Raw genomic sequence first — 20022 nt, forward strand, 5'->3', positions numbered from 1 at the left:
GTCTGTGAGGAAAACTACACTTGCTGCTCGATGAAGCTCAAATAAAATCAGCTTTTCACATGTTTTTGTCTGTGTTTCTGAGCTCGTAACATGAGCAAGTGGATTAATTAAATTCTATATTGTTTTTGCACAAATTGAGAATCTGTGTGATAAATATTTGCACATCGGTTGGTTTTCTTTGTCAACCATGCATTCCCCAACAAACTGATTGTGTGTCTGTGTTTAACGCCGTTTTGTAGAAGAACTTTGGCCATTGCTTGTCTACTTGGACAGTGGATGAGGAGGCTGCTGTGGTTCCATCCCCTCACCCAGACAACAAAGAGATTTTTAGCATCTTGTTGCAGAGCTGAGACTGAAAAGCCACCATTAATATTTCGGCCTGAGACAATGGATGAACTTCTCTCCTTTGGACCAGAGCCCAAGCAAAGCTGGGCAGTTGGCCTGAGGTTACATGGCAACTTTCTTTCTCTTGTTTTATTCAAGAAAACAGACACTAATAGGGGCATAGAAAGGTAAATACATAAGCACAACCTTCTACAAAATGTATAAGTTCTTATAAAAACTGCTGCTGTTTGGGTCTCAACATTGAGATCCGGGTCTGGGGGCATGGACCCCGGATACCGTGGGGGTCGGGCAAAAGGTGTATGGATGCCGTACCGTCTTCCTGTTCATCTGTGAGATCATCCAAGACACGCATGATCTCTCTCTTTGCTCTCCATCTTCTTGAACTATTTAGTTTAGTCAATATGGGGACTGTGCTGAGAGCAAAGTGATATGATTCTTCGTGAGTGTTTGCTGGAGTGGGGTTCTCCAGAAGACACATAATGCAGTCCTCCATCAGTGCCTCTATGCCCTTCCTCTTTGTGGCTTGTCTTCTCGAAGAGGATTCTTTGGGGCTTTGAGACCTTCTTTCACCGTCACCGGAGGTTTATGGGGTGGATTAAGAGCTGCTCGCCGTAGTGGCTCGCTCCTCTGTGTCAGCCAGTGGTAGAGTCCCAGTCCCTCCAACTTCTAAATCTCTGCTCGTTTAAACTGTTTACTCACTGCTTTGGTTGCAAGTACGGCAGTAAAAAGGACATTATGCCTTGGTACTTCCACTTACTTTGTGGCGCCCCAGCTGATTCATTTGGGAATTTTCTGTAGTATCAGACGAACATGTCACGAAGATTTTTCCATCGATACTTGCATAGATCAACTACCAAAAAAGTGACACATATAAATGACAAAATCTAACATTTACCTTTTTCTTTCCTATTCTATGGCAGGTATTTGGCTTCTCGGGAGTCCAGGGTGAGCCTAGCCACCAGTTACCAACTGGGATGTTCACCAGTGAGACCTTGTGCACATGTGTGCAGCCATTGAGAGGGTCATGATGGAGCAGTTTATCCCTATGCCAACGGAGGAAGTTTAGAGAGAGGTGTGCCTTGGCAAAGCAGAATGGTGTGATGTGTTTGGCACATGTGTATTTGCATTGTTTTGTTCACATTTTGCATATTCTTGGTAAAAACTGTATTGCATACATAAAATACATTTTTGCTTCAAATCAATTTTACTGTATTTTTCATCTTATTTCAATTTTACATTTCTGAAAGAGTAGCATGGTTTGGTACCTAAACATTGTTCATGCTGCTCAGGTTGTGTTAAGGTTCATTTGTTGTAAACAGGCTTCATTTAAGTTTTGTGATCATATTTAAACATGCATTTATTTAATAAACAATTAAACCATGATACTAACATGAACTAATGCACTAATATTAATTAGTAAATTTCACAAAAATCACACCGATTGAAATAAACTATGAAAATTAGTTTCATAGTATTCAACCCAATAAAATATTACATATTTATTGCATAATGATCATCTGAATAACCCATTATAAACATAATATTTCATGCTCACCACTAATTCCCAGAACTTCTGCTATCTCCATTCATGCCTTCTCCTTCTGGCTGCTGTCCTATTAGGAAAGGTGTTTGGTCTCATATAAAAGAGTCATGTTCTAGACTTCCACTATCAGTTCAAATTCAATTCAAAAATACTTTATTAATCCCAAAGGGAAATTAAATTAAATCAGTTGCTCATCGTCCATCCTAGAAACCAGGCGAAAATATTTGCGACCCAACGCGGTCGGAAATGACGTCATCTTTACATCGCGATTTGATTGTTTGTATTTTCCCCAAACCGGATGTGTTGTACTTTTCCACCATGTGTCACTTCCTGTCTGAACCAACAGTGTTGCTGTATCCTTGTCGGCCAGTAGGAGGCGCAGTCGCGGGAAATCGCGAGCAGTCTGCGGGGTTCCGTTCACTTCGACCAAGATGTTCTGGTTGGATCTGGCGCCTAAACGGATCCAGAGTGTTTTGGGGCTGATTATGAAGTGGAAGAAAAAAAATAAAATAATTTGTTTTCACAGATAAAAATCTAAAAAGTGTGGCGTGTATTTTTATTCAGTCGCCCTAGCCAGTACTTTGCAGATCCATGTTTTGCTACAGTTCCAGCTGCAGGCCGTTTGTGGTATTTCTCTAGCAGCTCATCTAAAGACTAAAATACTACCCTGTTATTAGTGCAGTCAGCTTGGATGGGGAGCATCTGTGCTCCACTGTGTTCAGGTCTCACCTTCGCAACTAGATATATAGGTCTGGACTTTAATTAGGCCGATCAAACACAAGAACATGCTTCAGTCTAACCCATTGCATCGTAGCTCTGATTGTCCTGCTGAAGGTGGCTGCCACAAAGATCAGTCTTCTCTGTCTGATGTGTGACCTTCTTACTGCACATTACGGTGGTTCTCAAAGGTTTTCAAACCCTGTTAAAAAGCAAGGTCTTCATGATGTGGAAAATAGACTTTGATGAATAATTTAAAACCATTTTCCACATGAAGGCCCGGTTTCTCTCTCTGTGTGTGGAGAAAGAAAGCGCAGGTGGCTGTGGCAGCACCTCTATTGGCAGCTCTTTGGATCTGACATCTGCCCGTGTTTCAGGCTTCCACACCAACATGCCCTGGCTTGGAGACTGCTGGGATATATGCTGCTACTGAAGACCCCTAGAGACCACAAAAACAGCTTGTTTTGTGGATTTACAATGACCAAAAACCCATTTATCATTGGTTCTCAATCCTGGTCCTCAGGGCTCAGTCCTTCACTTTGAGCAGAACCTATGGCATCACAACAGGTTTAGGAGCATCTTGTTGCAGCAGATCAGTTAGACCAGTTGGTCGAGAAAACATAAAGTCTTCCTGATTTAAACACAAACAAGTCAGAAAGAAAACGTCTTGTAAAGTACAAAATGGACAATATTTGCACACATTTCTATTTTACACAGACTTTTTTAAAAAGGTAGAATCTTTCTCTCTTTCAACATAAGTTCAGTTTGGGTCCTTTTTACTCCTAAATTTGAAGGAACATATCTTCCAAGCAATAATTCAATATTCTAGTGCCAAAAGGAAAACTTTGTAAAGTAAACCTCTGTAGCAGCTGTAGATCAACCCTAAAGTTCTGCTCATCCAGATTTTTCTCCTGCTTCAGGCGTATCTCCTTGTTTGGTTTAAGTCCTTCAGCAGCATCCAAACTGAGACATTAGAAGGAGCAACAAACGTTCCTGTTACAGATCACAAAGTTAAAATAAAACATCCTCATTGCTCGTCACTCATTATGACTCGTTTTCGAGTCCACCTCTTCAAAACCTGTGAATGAGCAGCAGATGATCAGCGGTAAAAACAGGAAGAGGTCAGAAATCTTATCAGCAACATAAGAGCGCGTGGATCTTATCCAGTCATCACCTCTGTGTTGACTAATGATTACAGATGCCAGCACATAAAAATAACTGTTTAAAGACCAGCAGTAAAGACAAATATAAAGATCCAAGTTCAAGGTTTCTTACTGACATCAGGTTGAGTTTATATGGATAGTGTTTCTCTCACAAGTTCTTTAGAAGAAGAGCCTTTAGGGCTGTCGTAGATTGTTGAGAGGGCTACATCTGTACCAGAGTTTGAAGGCCCAGGGGCCCCTGATGGCCCCTCTTCAACAGTGCGATCTTTCTTTCTGAAAGAGCTTCTGATCCTGTTGGAGATACGGTCCGAAACCCGCCTCATGGCCCTGCTGAGCCTCCTGTTCTTCATCTTGATTAGGCCCACATCATCCTCCAGCTCCTCTGGAGGCACGTCGATGTTCCCAGAGTACCAGAACACCCACCAGATCAGGCTCAGGAAGATGATGATGGCGCCAGCGTAGACGAACAAATCGTGAACGACCAGCCCCCCGAACACCCCCACCATGATGATGAAGACTCCCAGGATGTCGTGGGCCACCGCGAACCAGAAGGAGCACTTGCAGCGGCCAACTCCTTCGTAGGTCTTCTCCATGACCGGCTCTATCTGCACAGATGTGGACATGATGGCAGAGGAGATCCTCCAAACTAGAAGAAGAAGCAATCCTAAACCGACAAGTGCTGCAGGACTGTGAAGTTGAGTCCTCGCATGAAACAACCTGCTGTGACTGTTCAAAGTACAATGTGCACAGGTTGTTATCAGCAGTAGCCACTCCAGCCTGACTGTATGTGATGCTTCAGTTACATCATCACTGACAAACACATCGCACTCATTCCTTGATTCGCAAGCAGAAGTTACACCGCACATTACCCTGGAAACATTCCCACTGTAAAACATGGTGGTGGCAGCAACATGATGAGGGGATGCTTTTCCTCAGCATGAATAAGGAATCTGGCTGATGGAAACATAGGTGGAGCAAAGTACAGAATAATCCTGGAAGAAAACCTGCTGGACACCACATTAGATCTCAGCTCAGCTCTCTGCTCCTCATTCTGGTCTGGTCCATGTCATCATCCAGCTCTAAGTGTTCCCACCACATCAGGCTGAAGAAGATTAGTATGGACCTATAGTAGAGTAAATTGTAGGCTAATCATCTGTAGCTCCTCTCCTGGACTTGACAGCAGGGTAGATCTTCTAAACTGGAAGGAAAAGTAATCCCAAAGACAACAGGTGCTAAAGGACTGAGAAGTTTAGTCCTCACATGAACATCATCACTGACAACCACAACATTGCCTACTCAAGCCCCTGGCTGAGTTGTTTCCTCCTGCGCTTCTGCTTCAGGATGGGGATCCACACCAGACCTACCACCACGAACATCAGCCCTATGGACAGGCAGGCTGAAGCCACGGAGCGGGACACATCGATCACCCCCACAGAGTGGAGCAAGAAGAGGACTGCGCCTGCTGCAGACATCAGAAATCCCATCACCATCGCGGTGATGGCCTTGTGGAGGAAGGCCCAGCCTGGAGACGCTGCAGCTGCTGTGTGTTGGTCTGAGCACAAGCTTTGACCCATATCTTCTGCTGAAAGTCCATGAAGTTCCTCCATTGCCTCTTGATAAATCTTCTACAGGAATTCCTCAGAACCCCCTTTTCTTGTTGACTCAGGCGGTTTGGGGAAGAGATGAGAGCAGCTTCATCCCTGTAGTCCCATGAAGGAGCTTTATCATCTGCAGTGTGGACACAATGCATTGTCAGTAACCCGTGAACACAACACTGTAATTCTAGAAGGTCCGATTCACCCACACAACAGAGGGAGGGCTTTGGTGAGGGGTCAGAACCGGCCCACCTGTTGGTAACATCATCAGCCCTCTGTCAGTCACTGACTTTGTGATCATGTGGCTACATCAAACATCCACTGATGAGATCTTCCCTCATCATAATGCCCTGTCTCAACCAACGTCTCATCCTGAACAGACTTCAGTCCATTTGGCTTTATTAAAACTGGCAGCTGCACAGCTGCTCCATGCTGGACAATAGCTGTGTCACCTGATATGGCGCTCTGAGGGCTGCATTCACCTGGAGCAGTTTCCAAGGCCACAGCGTGGTGCAGGAGTATGAGCAGTTTGTAACATAATGCAGATGCAGATTTATTTGTTGCCACCCCTCCATCCATCCATTGTCTAAACCTGCTTATCTCCAGCAGGTTCCTCCACAGTTGCGTTTTTAGGGTCTCAAAACATTGTTTACATGTTTACTATGGACCAGATAAATGTGCTTCTTTTCTCATCTACATAAATGATCTTTTTAAACTTTATTCTCATCAAAGTGTTTCACTCCTGAGGCTCCATTGTCTTTATTCTTATATTACAAAAAAGGAAAGTGGTATAAAGTTGATTTAGTCAAATGGTAAAATCCTAAAACACATTTATTTATTTTATTATGCCAAGAGCTTTTGAAACATTTTATTAAAATTGTTCCTTCTTTTATGAACCTGTTCTCTTTTATCGCCATCTTTTCAGCACTTTATTCCACTTCTGAAGAAATTTGTCCTGCCAAAAATAATAAAAGAAACATTTTTCAGTTCTTACTATTAAACACTTTGAGAGGAAAGGATGTTAAGTTGTGGTGTTTAAAATATAGCATAGAGCCTCATCCTGGACCTTATCAGGACTAATATTACAGTTATTAATAACAGGATACATATGGTATGTATGTCTCACCTTCAGTAAAACTCTATCCTTGTTTAATTACTTTATATAATATTTCATGTGTAATTCAGAAAAATAAAATAGTTAACTAATTAATGGTCCACCTGTGATGAACTATGATTTATTTCTTAATTATTCTGCATCTTTAAACCCAGAGCTGCATGTTTAGAATCAGCAGAAGATATGAAAGAGAAGATGGAGGTTTACTTTCTACTACGTCTTACTGGAACCAGGAGATATTTTCCTGGTTTATTGAGCAACACCTGGTTCTGTCTACATGTAGAACTGGACTATAAGACCGGCTGCATCCATGAGATCAATGTGATGATCTGAAGGACCTTTAAATGTGTTCAGCTACGTTAGGATTAAATGATTTTATTGTGACTGAAGTTAAGGACCAGATATTTTCACATTATGATGTAAATCCAGCTAGAAGCTCACAGAGAAGGTTGCTGCTGTTTTCTATCACAGATCATTTAACTTCACCTGTAGCTCAGGTGAAAGTTCCTCATCATGACCCTGAAGATGCTCATTAGAGTGAACCTCCACCTCATGTCTTGCTGGGTGAATCAGTGATTATCTGTAACTTACAATCAGTCCATCCTGAGTCAGCATTCAGGTTTCACCACCATCTTCTCCTGGGTTAAACCGCTCTGCCTCCACCTGTTCCTGAACACACCCACCAGCCTCCCTCTCTCCAGCTGGCTCCATGGTTGCTCTGAAATGATCTCTGTTCGAGGCGCTCAGTGTAACTTTTCAGGTAATGAAGGAAGCAGGTCGACTTGGAGTAAACTGCTGTTCTGGACTTCTCCAGAACCGAGTCCGTCTCTGGCTGTGCGCGTAGTTTTTTGTCTTCTCCTTTTAACTCATTGTCAGGTTAGGTGGAGCGGGACATGATTATATGGAACACAATTGAAAAAATCTGACCTTCTTGCTAGCATCAGTGCTAGCAACTGCACCCCTGTGCATCTTTTTTATTAAATCTGGGACAAAAATGTTTTTATAGTTTAGTCTGGCAGGAAGCAAGAACATCAATGAGGAAAATTACAGGTGAGTCGCACCCATCTACTGGTTCACCTCCTCAGGCTAACAGGCATGTTATTAAATATGGTGTAGAGTCTTCTTCATGGTGAAGAGCATCAGCAGGAGCCCACTGTGGGTGCGTTTGTTTAGGGCTGTGCTCAGCCATTTCTACAGTGGAGCTTTAAATATTTTGGGTTGTTCTAGACAATGCTCTGTCCTTTCAGTCACATTTAGCTGCTAAAACAGCATCTAACAGAGTTTTTAATGTTTTGTATCATTGCTCGCCAATAAAACCAGACTTTATAACCTGGTTAAAGCGGCTGTCCCTCCATGTGAGTCTGTCATGTAGTTCAGCTTTGCAGCAACTGGAACTCATGCAACTCGACTAATCTGCAGATATTGTTCTAGTTAGTAAAACTGCAGACTCCAGACTAATAAAACAAGGTTAGTAGTTTATCTGAAACAGTTGCTATGCTTCAGATCAAACCTCCTGCTAAAATATAGCAATGGATTCATGAAGTTCACTTCAACAGTCACATGATTGCTGCAATATTTTATTCCAGATAACTGCTGATACAATATTTTATACCTCAGGAGAAGCAGGATGTTCCTCAGGTGACTCGCTGCCAACTGTTTGCGTTTACACTGGTTAACCTCTAGGTGGCAGTGTTTGGACTGACCCTACAGTCCAATCAGGTGGCCTGTATGCAAACATACTATGCATGGAAAAGGTCAACATTTACATCAACAAATGTTTTGCAGACTTTGTGGCGATTCACTGATTTCAGAAGATTCAGGTTGGTAATAATCATAGCGAAACGGTTCCTAAGCTTAAAAAGTTCTCATTTCTTCTGGTTTTGTCTGCAAAAGTGAGCAAAAAGTCTTATCATGAGTGTGTCCCAGAAAACGGCAGCTGAGAACAATTTTTAGATCGTCAAGGAGACGGGTTCAGCTGCAGTGAAGGAGGTTCTGAACCTGTCGGTACACATCCTGAATAAAGAACAGGATCGTCCTCTGAGAGCATCTTCTTCAAACAATCCCAGAACAATTTGATGAACTGACCAAGAAAAACGTCCAAAGTTGACTCTGCTGCAGTCAAAGCGTCTTCAGAGACGAGGAAACAGACAAAGATCATTTCAGGTGATAGATTTAATAACATGGTTCTGTTCATTTAGCAAACCCAACAGAAAGTAAAGCTGATCCTGTGAACCGAGTCTTAGGGAGTCTGTGCAGGACAATCATTTCCCTTTAAGCCCTTTTCTTCTTGCCTTCTGCTCCATCTTGCCGGTCTTCTTGGCTGGTTTGCTTTGGACCTTTGAGACGTTCTTCATCGCAGGTCTGGGTGCTTTCTGCATCTGTTTCTTCCTGGACGGCTTCTGGAAAGCAGAAGAAAAGTTCAAAACCACAAACTGCAAAGATGACGTACTGCAGAACCTGCTGGAGATGGGTACTGACCTCCACTTTGGGTTTCTTACTGGGCGTTTCTATGGGAACCAGCTGCGGGATGTCTTCCTCCTCCTCTCCCTCCTTGTTCTTCGTTTTCTTCAGCTCCGTCTTTGTCTCTTCTTGCTTTTCATCTTCTGCCTTGTTCTTCTTCCCCTTCTTTTTCCCTGAAGCTTCCTAAGTATGAAACATGTGAGCTGGTCAGCCTGCAGACGGCAGCAGGAGACATCATCATCATCATCATCATCGATGTTGTTGCTTCAGAGCTCACCTTGCTGTTAGTGGAGTCCAGCACACTGAGATGGCTCAGGTCTGAGGTGTAGATGGGCAACGCCACAGATGTTTGACTCTTTAAATGGATCACCTTCATTATGGGTCCCTTCTGGGATCCATAAGGTTAAACAGGAAACAAATATGGTCAATAAAAAGAGAGAATACCCTCCCAGAAGGGTTTTACGTTCTCACATGACCAGAAAACGTGTTTATGATTTGGTTCATGGCGTTACACCGTCTCCATCATTGACTCAGCTGGAGCTGCACAGCCTCCAAGCTGCTCTAAAACCGGACAAATTATCTAATTTATTCAGTTAATCTGGCTTTTCATTAATCTTCGTGTTTCCCATCCTTTACTAAGACATTCAGTGTAAGAGAGACTACTGGCTGCTGCGTTCTGCTGTTGTCATGTGACCCACCCTGTGGTTGGTCAAAAACAAGGTTTATGAGGCAGAAGCTGGACTGGACGCTTCAGGTGAATAATCAACGGGTCGTATCAAAACAGAGAGAAAACATGCTAACAATAGCCTAGCATTTAGGCACACGGATTATTCTGAAAACATGATCAGTAAAAGCTAGACGTGAGAATTAAATGATAGAAATGAGAACTGGCTGAAGTAAACCTGGTATTACTACAGTAAATCATTGTTGAGAACGCCTTTAACTGTCCTGTAGCGGTTTTATTTCAGCAGGACCTTCAACTCACCATTCGCAGCTTGGCCACCACCGTCTGGACCGCCGCTTCAACGTTTTCCGTCACCTCATCAGCAGTCATGCCGGAATGGGCGACGCGCGCCATACTGCAACGCAGGTCAACAGGTAACACAAGTTAGAGTCTAGATGTTAATCTACACTCTGCATAAACTTTATTTTCACCGTCCGACTTTAAAGCTGACTTAACTTCTCATGTTTTAGTTCAGTTATGATGACATGAATTATTTCTATTAGCTAAATGTAATTAATACATCAATGATGATGTCATGACTCTGTAAGCTTCTGATAGGTTCATTCACAACATCTGTGGGTGTATCTGAAGGCAACACCTCAAACACTGCTTCCTTGTGTGACGACATGAAAAAAATCTGAAGAAATCAGCCAAGACATCAGGCAAAGAACTTTGGACCTCAAGAAGACGGGTTCATCCTTGGATCCAACTTCCAGATGCCTGAAGGTCCCACATTCACGTTCTATTATATGCAAGTATGAACATCATGGGAATGTCCAGTCATGATACGGTTCAGGACAACCCAGAGATGAACGGGTTCTGTGTGAAACAATCTCAGAACAGCAGCTGATTCAGTTCCATCGTGGAACAACATGGGCTGAAAGGCCCTTCAGAGAGGAAGAAGCCGTACTCTATGAGATCTGGAAAACGGAACCGTAACATCACCTTAACTTAGACAAAAATATGCTTTAATATGTTACTTTTTTAAGAGAAAAACTAGAAAAACCTGCAGGCACAATGCAGCAACTATTGAGTCAAAATGAAAATCATGCTTTCAGTAAAACAATCTTTAACAGACGGAAAGATTAATGCTCTCAACAGGCTAAAGAATGCAGGGCTGTGTCTGTGAAACATTTACATCCCAGTAGCACATCACGGGACTGGGAACGGCTGCTCATCTGATCAAATGAATTGAATTATTTTTTGGCCTGAGAGTCGAGCTCATACGGGCGAGCGATGCAGGAGTCTCCTTTTCATTCTCTGCAGTGAGCTTTGAAAACCTCCCATGCTCCGCCAGGTGCTTGTTCTTTAAATGTCGTATTCAATTTGTTGTGCTGTAGCATGTAACGTGCTTCCTCCTGCATGTCGCATACTTTGCACCACGCTCACACCCAGAGTAAAAGCTCCACACAGCAGACATGTTTGTTCAGGATTTGCTGCACTGAGCTTGCAGTGTGACAGAAAGAGGGAGAGACGCTAGAGGGCACGCAGGGCCTCTGCAGGCTGCCAGCTATGAGATACAGCTGGTCAGTCATGTTTTGTGATCAGCAGCAACAGAAACTGATCACAAACGTTTCACAGAAATCGCCAGATAATGATCGATGGCTGATCAATCGGAACACCATCAAATTTTAATAATTAGAACGGATCTAAAGCAGGAAAATTTGATTTAATGTCAGACGGTGAGATGTTTTTATCCTGGGTTTAAACATGTGGTTTTAACTGAAGATTATGTGTATCAAAGTTGTAGAGACAGGCTCCATGAGAGGAGGAGAACCATCTGGATTCACGTTGAATCTCTCTGGCACCTCCATCACCCACGCCAAATGGACACAATCGACAGGGTGGTACTTAGGTGCTGCTGATCTTTCTACAGACAACATCTCTCCTAGCAGTCTTCATCATTTATCTCTTTTCTGATCCTGATCTTTAAGGTCTTCACTATCCCTGCAGCAGAACTAGAGCTTGTAGTGGTTTTAATGGAGAAGAGAGGAGATCTGACCAGCAGCAGCCTTTGTTGGTGACCGTCAGGCTGGTTCCCTGGATGATCCTCTGGATGTCTCTGGCCAGATGTTTGCTCTGGAGGTTTACACACAGCGGAGTTCTGGCAAACACAGAGACGGAGTTAATCTATGACTTCTCACAAGAAACATGTTGCATGAAGGAGGAAAGGGTCAGAGGTGATGAAATAACCAAATGTGGGAAACTCTGCATGAACAATGTTCAGCATTGGGATTTATTTTAGTTCTAACAAAGATCCACTCTTGCATATCCCAACGTTAAGGTTCCCGGGCCGGGAAGCTTACTTTTTTCTCTCGTAGAAGTGCTTCCCAAGGTGGGAGGGCAGCAGGCGGCGGACACGCTGATCCGAGAGGAACATGTCGAAGTTTCCCAGCAGGCGCCGTTTGGCTTCGTACGGTTTGTATTCTGTCTTCAGGGATTTGTAGGGTATAATCTGAAAGAAATACACATCTAGTTATACTTCACTGACACTACGAGGATGCACTAACCCTGGAGGTCCACGCAGCTCTGCCGAGTACCTCTGAGATGTTCTTGACGCCTCTCTCCTCCAGCAGCTTCTTATAGAACCTCTGGGTCTGTTCTGCGGTCATTTTGGGCTCATCTCTGGTGAAGAGGCAAACCTCCTCGGTGTCGGGCCGCTGGCCATGAGGCAGAGGACTGAACAGAACATTCAGGGAAGTTTACAACCAATACAAAAAACAGGTTTCACAAAGGAGACGGAGCATTAAAGGTCTGTTTCACCTGGACAACCCGAGTTCAGTTCTGCTTTAAAATCTACAGCTCATTATTAGTAGAGCGTTCAATTCTGCTGAGTAAATCCAGCTTCTGAATCAGTTCCAGTTCTGTGTAACATTCACCCTAATGGTGGAAAGAAAAGTGTGATCTGACTGCTTGTGTTACGCTTATATAGATTTATCTGGCAACTAATTCATCAGAAGCAAATGAATAGTAAACTTCTAGGTTCTAGAAAGGTTCTGTTTGAAAACTTTATAACAGAAGCTTGAATAAATAAAAAACAAAACTTTATAATGTGTTGGTCTGGATCATAAAATCAATAGAGTAATGGTAAAGCAGAAATAATAGGATACATTAGTTAGACAGAGAAGGTCTATTATTAGTTTTTATTGTTTTACTTGATTTTATCTTCACTTCTGTTTTAGATTTTATGGAGAACCATGCTGGGATTTTCTTAACTGTGAAAAATAAATGATCAAGGCTTCTTAATTAGGTGTCCTGTCCAGAGATTATCTGCAGCTCCTCCAGAGTCACCATGGGTCTCTAGGCTGCTTCTCTGATTAATGCTTGTCCAGCCACTCAGTTTAGGTGGACCTCCATGTCTTGGTAGGTCCATCCTCTCTCCATGTTCAGATGATGGATTGACCAGAGCTCTGAGAGATGTTCAAGCATGGGATATTGTTCTAATGCTGCTTTAAATCTCTCTAGATCCTTCTTCTGGACCCATTAGCTGGGTTCTTTGGTCTTCATTATGTTGTTTGTTCTCTGAAGAACCTCTGAGGCCAGAAATAGAACATCTACACCCCAGATGACTCTGTGTATGTATTAGGGGGCCCCTGGGGCCAACTGGTTGCGCTGGTTTTCATTTAGCAGAGTAGAGGAGACTGAACACAGCTGCACAAGCTGGATCAAGGTTCTGGAGACATTACGAACTAAGAACCGGAACACCTTCCTCCTGTCCAAATCACTTTGTCCAGACATCATAAGTGGTGAAATGGACCTGTACCAAACTACCGACCAGCAGGGCTCATGGACTCACATGCGGATATTCTGCGTCTCTTTGGGGATCTTCCACAGGGTGAAGAGGAGGCTGATCGGCTGGGTTTCGTCCAGAAACAGAGACTCTGTGCTGGACTTGGACTTGAGGAAAGCCTGCAAGGCTTGGACGGCCTTCTTCACCTGTAAGACACGACAACTTTGGCTAAAAACAACTAAACGTCAACATCTCCTCCAGTAAAGCCCTCATGGTGGCACTGGAAGAGCTAACTTCCTCCTAGCCGGAAAAACGGCGGAAGATCAAAATACAAACACAAAAATCCGCCCAAATGAGTAGAGGTTCGGAAACAACCCGGGAACGGTTCTTCTCTGCAGGTAGACACACAAATGAACCAAACAGAACATCTTACCTGGGACCGGTCTACTAACGTTGCTTCCTTTTTCTCGGCCATGCTGTCGACTTCACGTGTCCCACAGCTGCGCATGCGCATTGAGAAGGCAGCCAGGTCCACGTAACAGAATACAAAGTCTTAAACTTTATTAGTATGAAGGACATACCAAGGAAGTAAGGATGCAAGGAAGGAAGGAACGCTTAGCAAATGAATGGATGAATGCTTGCAATAAATGGATTTATAGACAAAACGATGGATGGATGGATGGATGGATGGATAACTGATGGATGGATGGATGGATGGATGGATGGATGGATGGATGGATAACTGATGGATGGATGGATGGATAACTGATGGGTGGATGGATGGATAACTGATGGATGGATGGATAACTGATGGATGAATGAATAACTGATGGATGGATAACTGATGGATGGATAACTGATGGATGGATGGATAACTGATGGATGGATAACTGATGAATGGATAACTGATGGATGGATGGATAACTGATGGATGGATAACTGATGAATGGATAACTGATGGATGGATGGATAACTGATGGATGGATGGATAACTGATGGATGGATAACTGATGGATGGATGGATAACTGATGGATGGATAACTGATGGATGAATGGATAACTGATGGATGGATGGATAACTGATGGATGGATAACTGATGGATGGAAAACTGATGGATGGATGGATAACTGATGGATGGATAACTGATGGATGGAAAACTGATGGATGGATGGATAACTGATGGATGGAAAACTGAGATGGATGGATAACTGATGGATGGATAACTGATGGATGGATGGATAACTGATGGATGGATAACTGATGGATGGATAACTGATGGATGGAAAACTGATGGATGGATGGATAACTGATGGATGGATGGATAACTGATGGATGGATGGATAACTGATGGATGGATAACTGATGGATGAATGGATAACTGATGGATGGATGGATAACTGATGGATGGATAACTGATGGATGGATAACTGATGGATGGAAAACTGATGGATGGATGGATAACTGATGGATGGAAAACTGAGATGGATGGATAACTGATGGATGGATAACTGATGGATGGATGGATAACTGATGGATGGATGGATAACTGATGGATGGATGAATGGATAACTGATGGATGAATGGATAACTGATGGATGAATGGATAACTGATGGATGGATGGATGGATAACTGATGGATGGATGGATAACTGATGGATGGATAACTGATGGATGAATGGATAACTGATGGATGGATGGATAACTGATGGATGGATAACTGATGGATGAATGGATAACTGATGGATGGATGGATAACTGATGGATGGATAACTGATGGATGGATAACTGATGGATGAATGGATAACTGATGGATGGATAACTGATGGATGGAAAACTGATGGATGGATGGATAACTGATGGATGGAAAACTGATGGATGGATGGATAAGTGATGGATGGAAAACTGAGATGGATGGATAACTGATGGATGGATGGATAACTGATGGATGGATGGATGGATAACTGATGGATGAATGGATAACTGATGGATGGATGGATGGATAACTGATGGATGAATGGATAACTGATGGATGAATGGATAACTGATGGATGAATGGATAACTGATGGATGGATGGATGGATAACTGATGGATGAATGGATAACTGATGGATGGATGGATGGATAACTGATGGATGGATGGATGGATAACTTATGGATGGATGGATAACTGATGGATGGATGAATGGATAACTGATGGATGGATGGATGGATGGATGGATGGATGGATAACTGATGGATGAATGGATAACTGATGGATGAATGGATAACTGATGGATGAATGGATAACTGATGGATGGATGGATGGATAACTGATGGATGGATGGATGGATAACTGATGGATGAATGGATAACTGATGGATGAATGGATAACTGATGGATGGATGGATGGATGGATGGATGGATGGATGGATGGATGGATGGATGGATGGATAACTGATGGATGAATGGATAACTGATGGATGAATGGATAACTGATGGATGAATGGATAACTGATGGATGAATGGATGGATGGATGGATGGATGGATGGATGGATGGATAACTGATGGATGAATGGATAACTGATGGATGAATGGATAACTGATGGATGAATGGATAACTGATGGATGGATGGATGGATGGATGGATGGATGGATGGATGGATAACTGATGGATGAATGGATAACTGATGGATGAATGGATAACTGATGGATGAATGGATAACTGATGGATGAATGGATAACTGATGGATGGATGGATGGATAACTGATGGATGGATGGATGGATAACTGATGGATGAATGGATAACTGATGGATGGATGGATGGATAACTGATGGATGGATGGATAACTGATGGATGGATGGATGGATAACTGATGGATGGATGGATAACTGATGGATGGATGAATGGATAACTGATGGATGAATGGATAACTGATGGATGGATAACTGATGGATGGATAACTGATGGATGGATGGATAACTGATGGATGGATAACTGATGAATGGATAACTGATGGATGGATGGATAACTGATGGATGGATAACTGATGAATGGATAACTGATGGATGGATGGATAACTGATGGATGGATGGATAACTGATGGATGGATAACTGATGGATGGATGGATAACTGATGGATGGATAACTGATGGATGAATGGATAACTGATGGATGGATGGATAACTGATGGATGGATAACTGATGGATGGAAAACTGATGGATGGATGGATAACTGATGGATGGATAACTGATGGATGGAAAACTGATGGATGGATGGATAACTGATGGATGGAAAACTGAGATGGATGGATAACTGATGGATGGATAACTGATGGATGGATGGATAACTGATGGATGGATGGATAACTGATGGATGGATAACTGATGGATGGATAACTGATGGATGGAAAACTGATGGATGGATGGATAACTGATGGATGGATGGATAACTGATGGATGGATGGATAACTGATGGATGGATAACTGATGGATGAATGGATAACTGATGGATGGATGGATAACTGATGGATGGATAACTGATGGATGGATAACTGATGGATGGAAAACTGATGGATGGATGGATAACTGATGGATGGAAAACTGAGATGGATGGATAACTGATGGATGGATAACTGATGGATGGATGGATAACTGATGGATGGATGGATAACTGATGGATGGATGAATGGATAACTGATGGATGAATGGATAACTGATGGATGAATGGATAACTGATGGATGGATGGATGGATAACTGATGGATGGATGGATAACTGATGGATGGATAACTGATGGATGAATGGATAACTGATGGATGGATGGATAACTGATGGATGGATAACTGATGGATGAATGGATAACTGATGGATGGATGGATAACTGATGGATGGATAACTGATGGATGGATAACTGATGGATGAATGGATAACTGATGGATGGATAACTGATGGATGGAAAACTGATGGATGGATGGATAACTGATGGATGGAAAACTGATGGATGGATGGATAACTGATGGATGGAAAACTGAGATGGATGGATAACTGATGGATGGATGGATAACTGATGGATGGATGGATGGATAACTGATGGATGAATGGATAACTGATGGATGGATGGATGGATAACTGATGGATGAATGGATAACTGATGGATGAATGGATAACTGATGGATGAATGGATAACTGATGGATGGATGGATGGATAACTGATGGATGAATGGATAACTGATGGATGGATGGATGGATAACTGATGGATGGATGGATGGATAACTTATGGATGGATGGATAACTGATGGATGGATGAATGGATAACTGATGGATGGATGGATGGATGGATGGATGGATGGATAACTGATGGATGAATGGATAACTGATGGATGAATGGATAACTGATGGATGAATGGATAACTGATGGATGGATGGATGGATAACTGATGGATGGATGGATGGATAACTGATGGATGAATGGATAACTGATGGATGAATGGATAACTGATGGATGGATGGATGGATGGATGGATGGATGGATGGATGGATGGATGGATGGATAACTGATGGATGAATGGATAACTGATGGATGAATGGATAACTGATGGATGAATGGATAACTGATGGATGAATGGATGGATGGATGGATGGATGGATGGATGGATGGATAACTGATGGATGAATGGATAACTGATGGATGAATGGATAACTGATGGATGAATGGATAACTGATGGATGGATGGATGGATGGATGGATGGATGGATGGATGGATGGATAACTGATGGATGAATGGATAACTGATGGATGAATGGATAACTGATGGATGAATGGATAACTGATGGATGAATGGATAACTGATGGATGGATGGATGGATAACTGATGGATGGATGGATGGATAACTGATGGATGAATGGATAACTGATGGATGGATGGATGGATAACTGATGGATGGATGGATAACTGATGGATGGATGGATGGATAACTGATGGATGGATGGATAACTGATGGATGGATGAATGGATAACTGATGGATGAATGGATAACTGATGGATGAATGGATAACTGATGGATGGATGGATGGATAACTGATGGATGAATGGATAACTGATGGATGGATGGATGGATGGATGGATAACTGATGGATGGATGGATGGATAACTTATGGATGGATGGATAACTGATGGATGGATGAATGGATAACTGATGGATGGATGGATAACTGATGGATGAATGGATAACTGATGGATGGATGGATGGATGGATGGATGGATGGATGGATGGATAACTGATGGATGAATGGATAACTGATGGATGAATGGATAACTGATGGATGAATGGATAACTGATGGATGGATGGATAACTGATGGATGGATGGATAACTGATGGATGGATGGATGGATAACTGATGGATGGATGGATAACTGATGGATGGATGGATAACTGATGGATGGATGGATGGATAACTGATGGATGAATGGATAACTGATGGATGGATGGATAACTGATGGATGGATGGATGGATAACTGATGGATGGATGGATAACTGATGGATGGATGGATAACTGATGGATGGATGGATGGATAACTTATGGATGGATGGATTACTGATGGATGGATGGATGGATAACTGATGGATGAATGGATAACTGATGGATGGATGGATGGATAACTGATGGATGAATGGATAACTGATGGATGAATGGATAACTGATGGATGAATGGATAACTGATGGATGGATGGATGGATAACTGATGGATGAATGGATAACTGATGGATGGATGGATGGATAACTGATGGATGGATGGATGGATAACTTATGGATGGATGGATAACTGATGGATGGATGAATGGATAACTGATGGATGGATGGATGGATGGATGGATAACTGATGGATGAATGGATAACTGATGGATGAATGGATAACTGATGGATGAATGGATAACTGATGGATGGATGGATGGATAACTGATGGATGAATGGATAACTGATGGATGAATGGATAACTGATGGATGAATGGATAACTGATGGATGAATGGATAACTGATGGATGGATGGATGGATAACTGATGGATGGATGGATGGATAACTGATGGATGAATGGATAACTGATGGATGGATGGATGGATAACTGATGGATGGATGGATAACTGATGGATGGATGGATGGATAACTGATGGATGGATGGATAACTGATGGATGGATGAATGGATAACTGATGGATGAATGGATAACTGATGGATGAATGGATAACTGATGGATGGATGGATGGATAACTGATGGATGAATGGATAACTGATGGATGGATGGATGGATGGATGGATAACTGATGGATGGATGGATGGATAACTTATGGATGGATGGATAACTGATGGATGGATGAATGGATAACTGATGGATGGATGGATAACTGATGGATGAATGGATAACTGATGGATGGATGGATGGATGGATGGATGGATGGATGGATGGATAACTGATGGATGAATGGATAACTGATGGATGAATGGATAACTGATGGATGGATGGATAACTGATGGATGGATGGATGGATAACTGATGGATGGATGGATAACTGATGGATGGATGGATAACTGATGGATGGATGGATGGATAACTGATGGATGAATGGATAACTGATGGATGGATGGATA

The 20022-nt window shown here is 42.5% G+C and overlaps 2 protein-coding genes and 1 non-coding gene across 4 annotated transcripts; all 3 read right to left on the reverse strand.

Annotated features, from left to right (window-relative positions):
• Nucleotides 1–1526: 1526 nt before the first annotated feature.
• On the reverse strand, nt 1527–4997 carry LOC124875381. The gene has a single exon (XM_047377515.1). It carries the CDS (start codon nt 4662–4664, stop codon nt 3897–3899), a length of 768 nt encoding a protein of 255 aa, XP_047233471.1. The 5' UTR covers nt 4665–4997; the 3' UTR covers nt 1527–3896.
• Nucleotides 4998–8038: 3041 nt separating this feature from the next.
• On the reverse strand, nt 8039–13954 carry rsl1d1 (ribosomal L1 domain containing 1). Of its 2 annotated transcripts, none has more exons than XM_047376130.1 (9): nt 13825–13954; nt 13458–13597; nt 12202–12340; nt 11968–12116; nt 11664–11765; nt 9923–10016; nt 9215–9322; nt 8956–9120; nt 8039–8876 (listed from the first exon to the last, which is right to left on the reverse strand). In XM_047376130.1, the coding sequence occupies exons 1-9, from the start codon at nt 13903–13905 to the stop codon at nt 8739–8741; spliced, it is 1116 nt and encodes a 371-aa protein (XP_047232086.1). In that variant the 5' UTR covers nt 13906–13954; the 3' UTR covers nt 8039–8738. The 2 variants fall into 2 exon arrangements, with proteins under 2 accessions (XP_047232086.1, XP_047232085.1); XM_047376129.1 differs by having other exon boundaries at nt 9215–9325.
• On the reverse strand, nt 11393–11520 carry LOC124875803. The gene has a single exon (XR_007040137.1). It is a non-coding gene; the product is annotated as a small nucleolar RNA SNORA55 (small nucleolar RNA).
• Nucleotides 13955–20022: the final 6068 nt, after the last annotated feature.

Source organism: Girardinichthys multiradiatus, chromosome 10, assembly GCF_021462225.1.
Source record: "Girardinichthys multiradiatus isolate DD_20200921_A chromosome 10, DD_fGirMul_XY1, whole genome shotgun sequence".
NCBI classification, from domain to species: domain Eukaryota; kingdom Metazoa; phylum Chordata; class Actinopteri; order Cyprinodontiformes; family Goodeidae; genus Girardinichthys; species Girardinichthys multiradiatus.

What these genes read in the sequence shown, in the direction of transcription:
- rsl1d1 (XM_047376129.1), bottom strand. Translation starts at nt 13,905, where the DNA reads ATGCGCATGCGCAGCTGTGGGACACGTGAAGTCGACAGCATGGCCGAG. An exon ending in CGTTAGTAGACCGGTCCCAG is followed by an intron (nt 13,598 to 13,824) that starts GTAAGATGTTCT and finishes CGTGTCTTACAG; the next exon opens with GTGAAGAAGGCCGTCCAAGC. An exon ending in GCGTCAAGAACATCTCAGAG is followed by an intron (nt 12,117 to 12,201) that starts GTACTCGGCAGA and finishes TATTTCTTTCAG; the next exon opens with ATTATACCCTACAAATCCCT.
- LOC124875381 (XM_047377515.1), bottom strand. Translation starts at nt 4,664, where the DNA reads ATGTTTTACAGTGGGAATGTTTCCAGGGTAATGTGCGGTGTAACTTCT.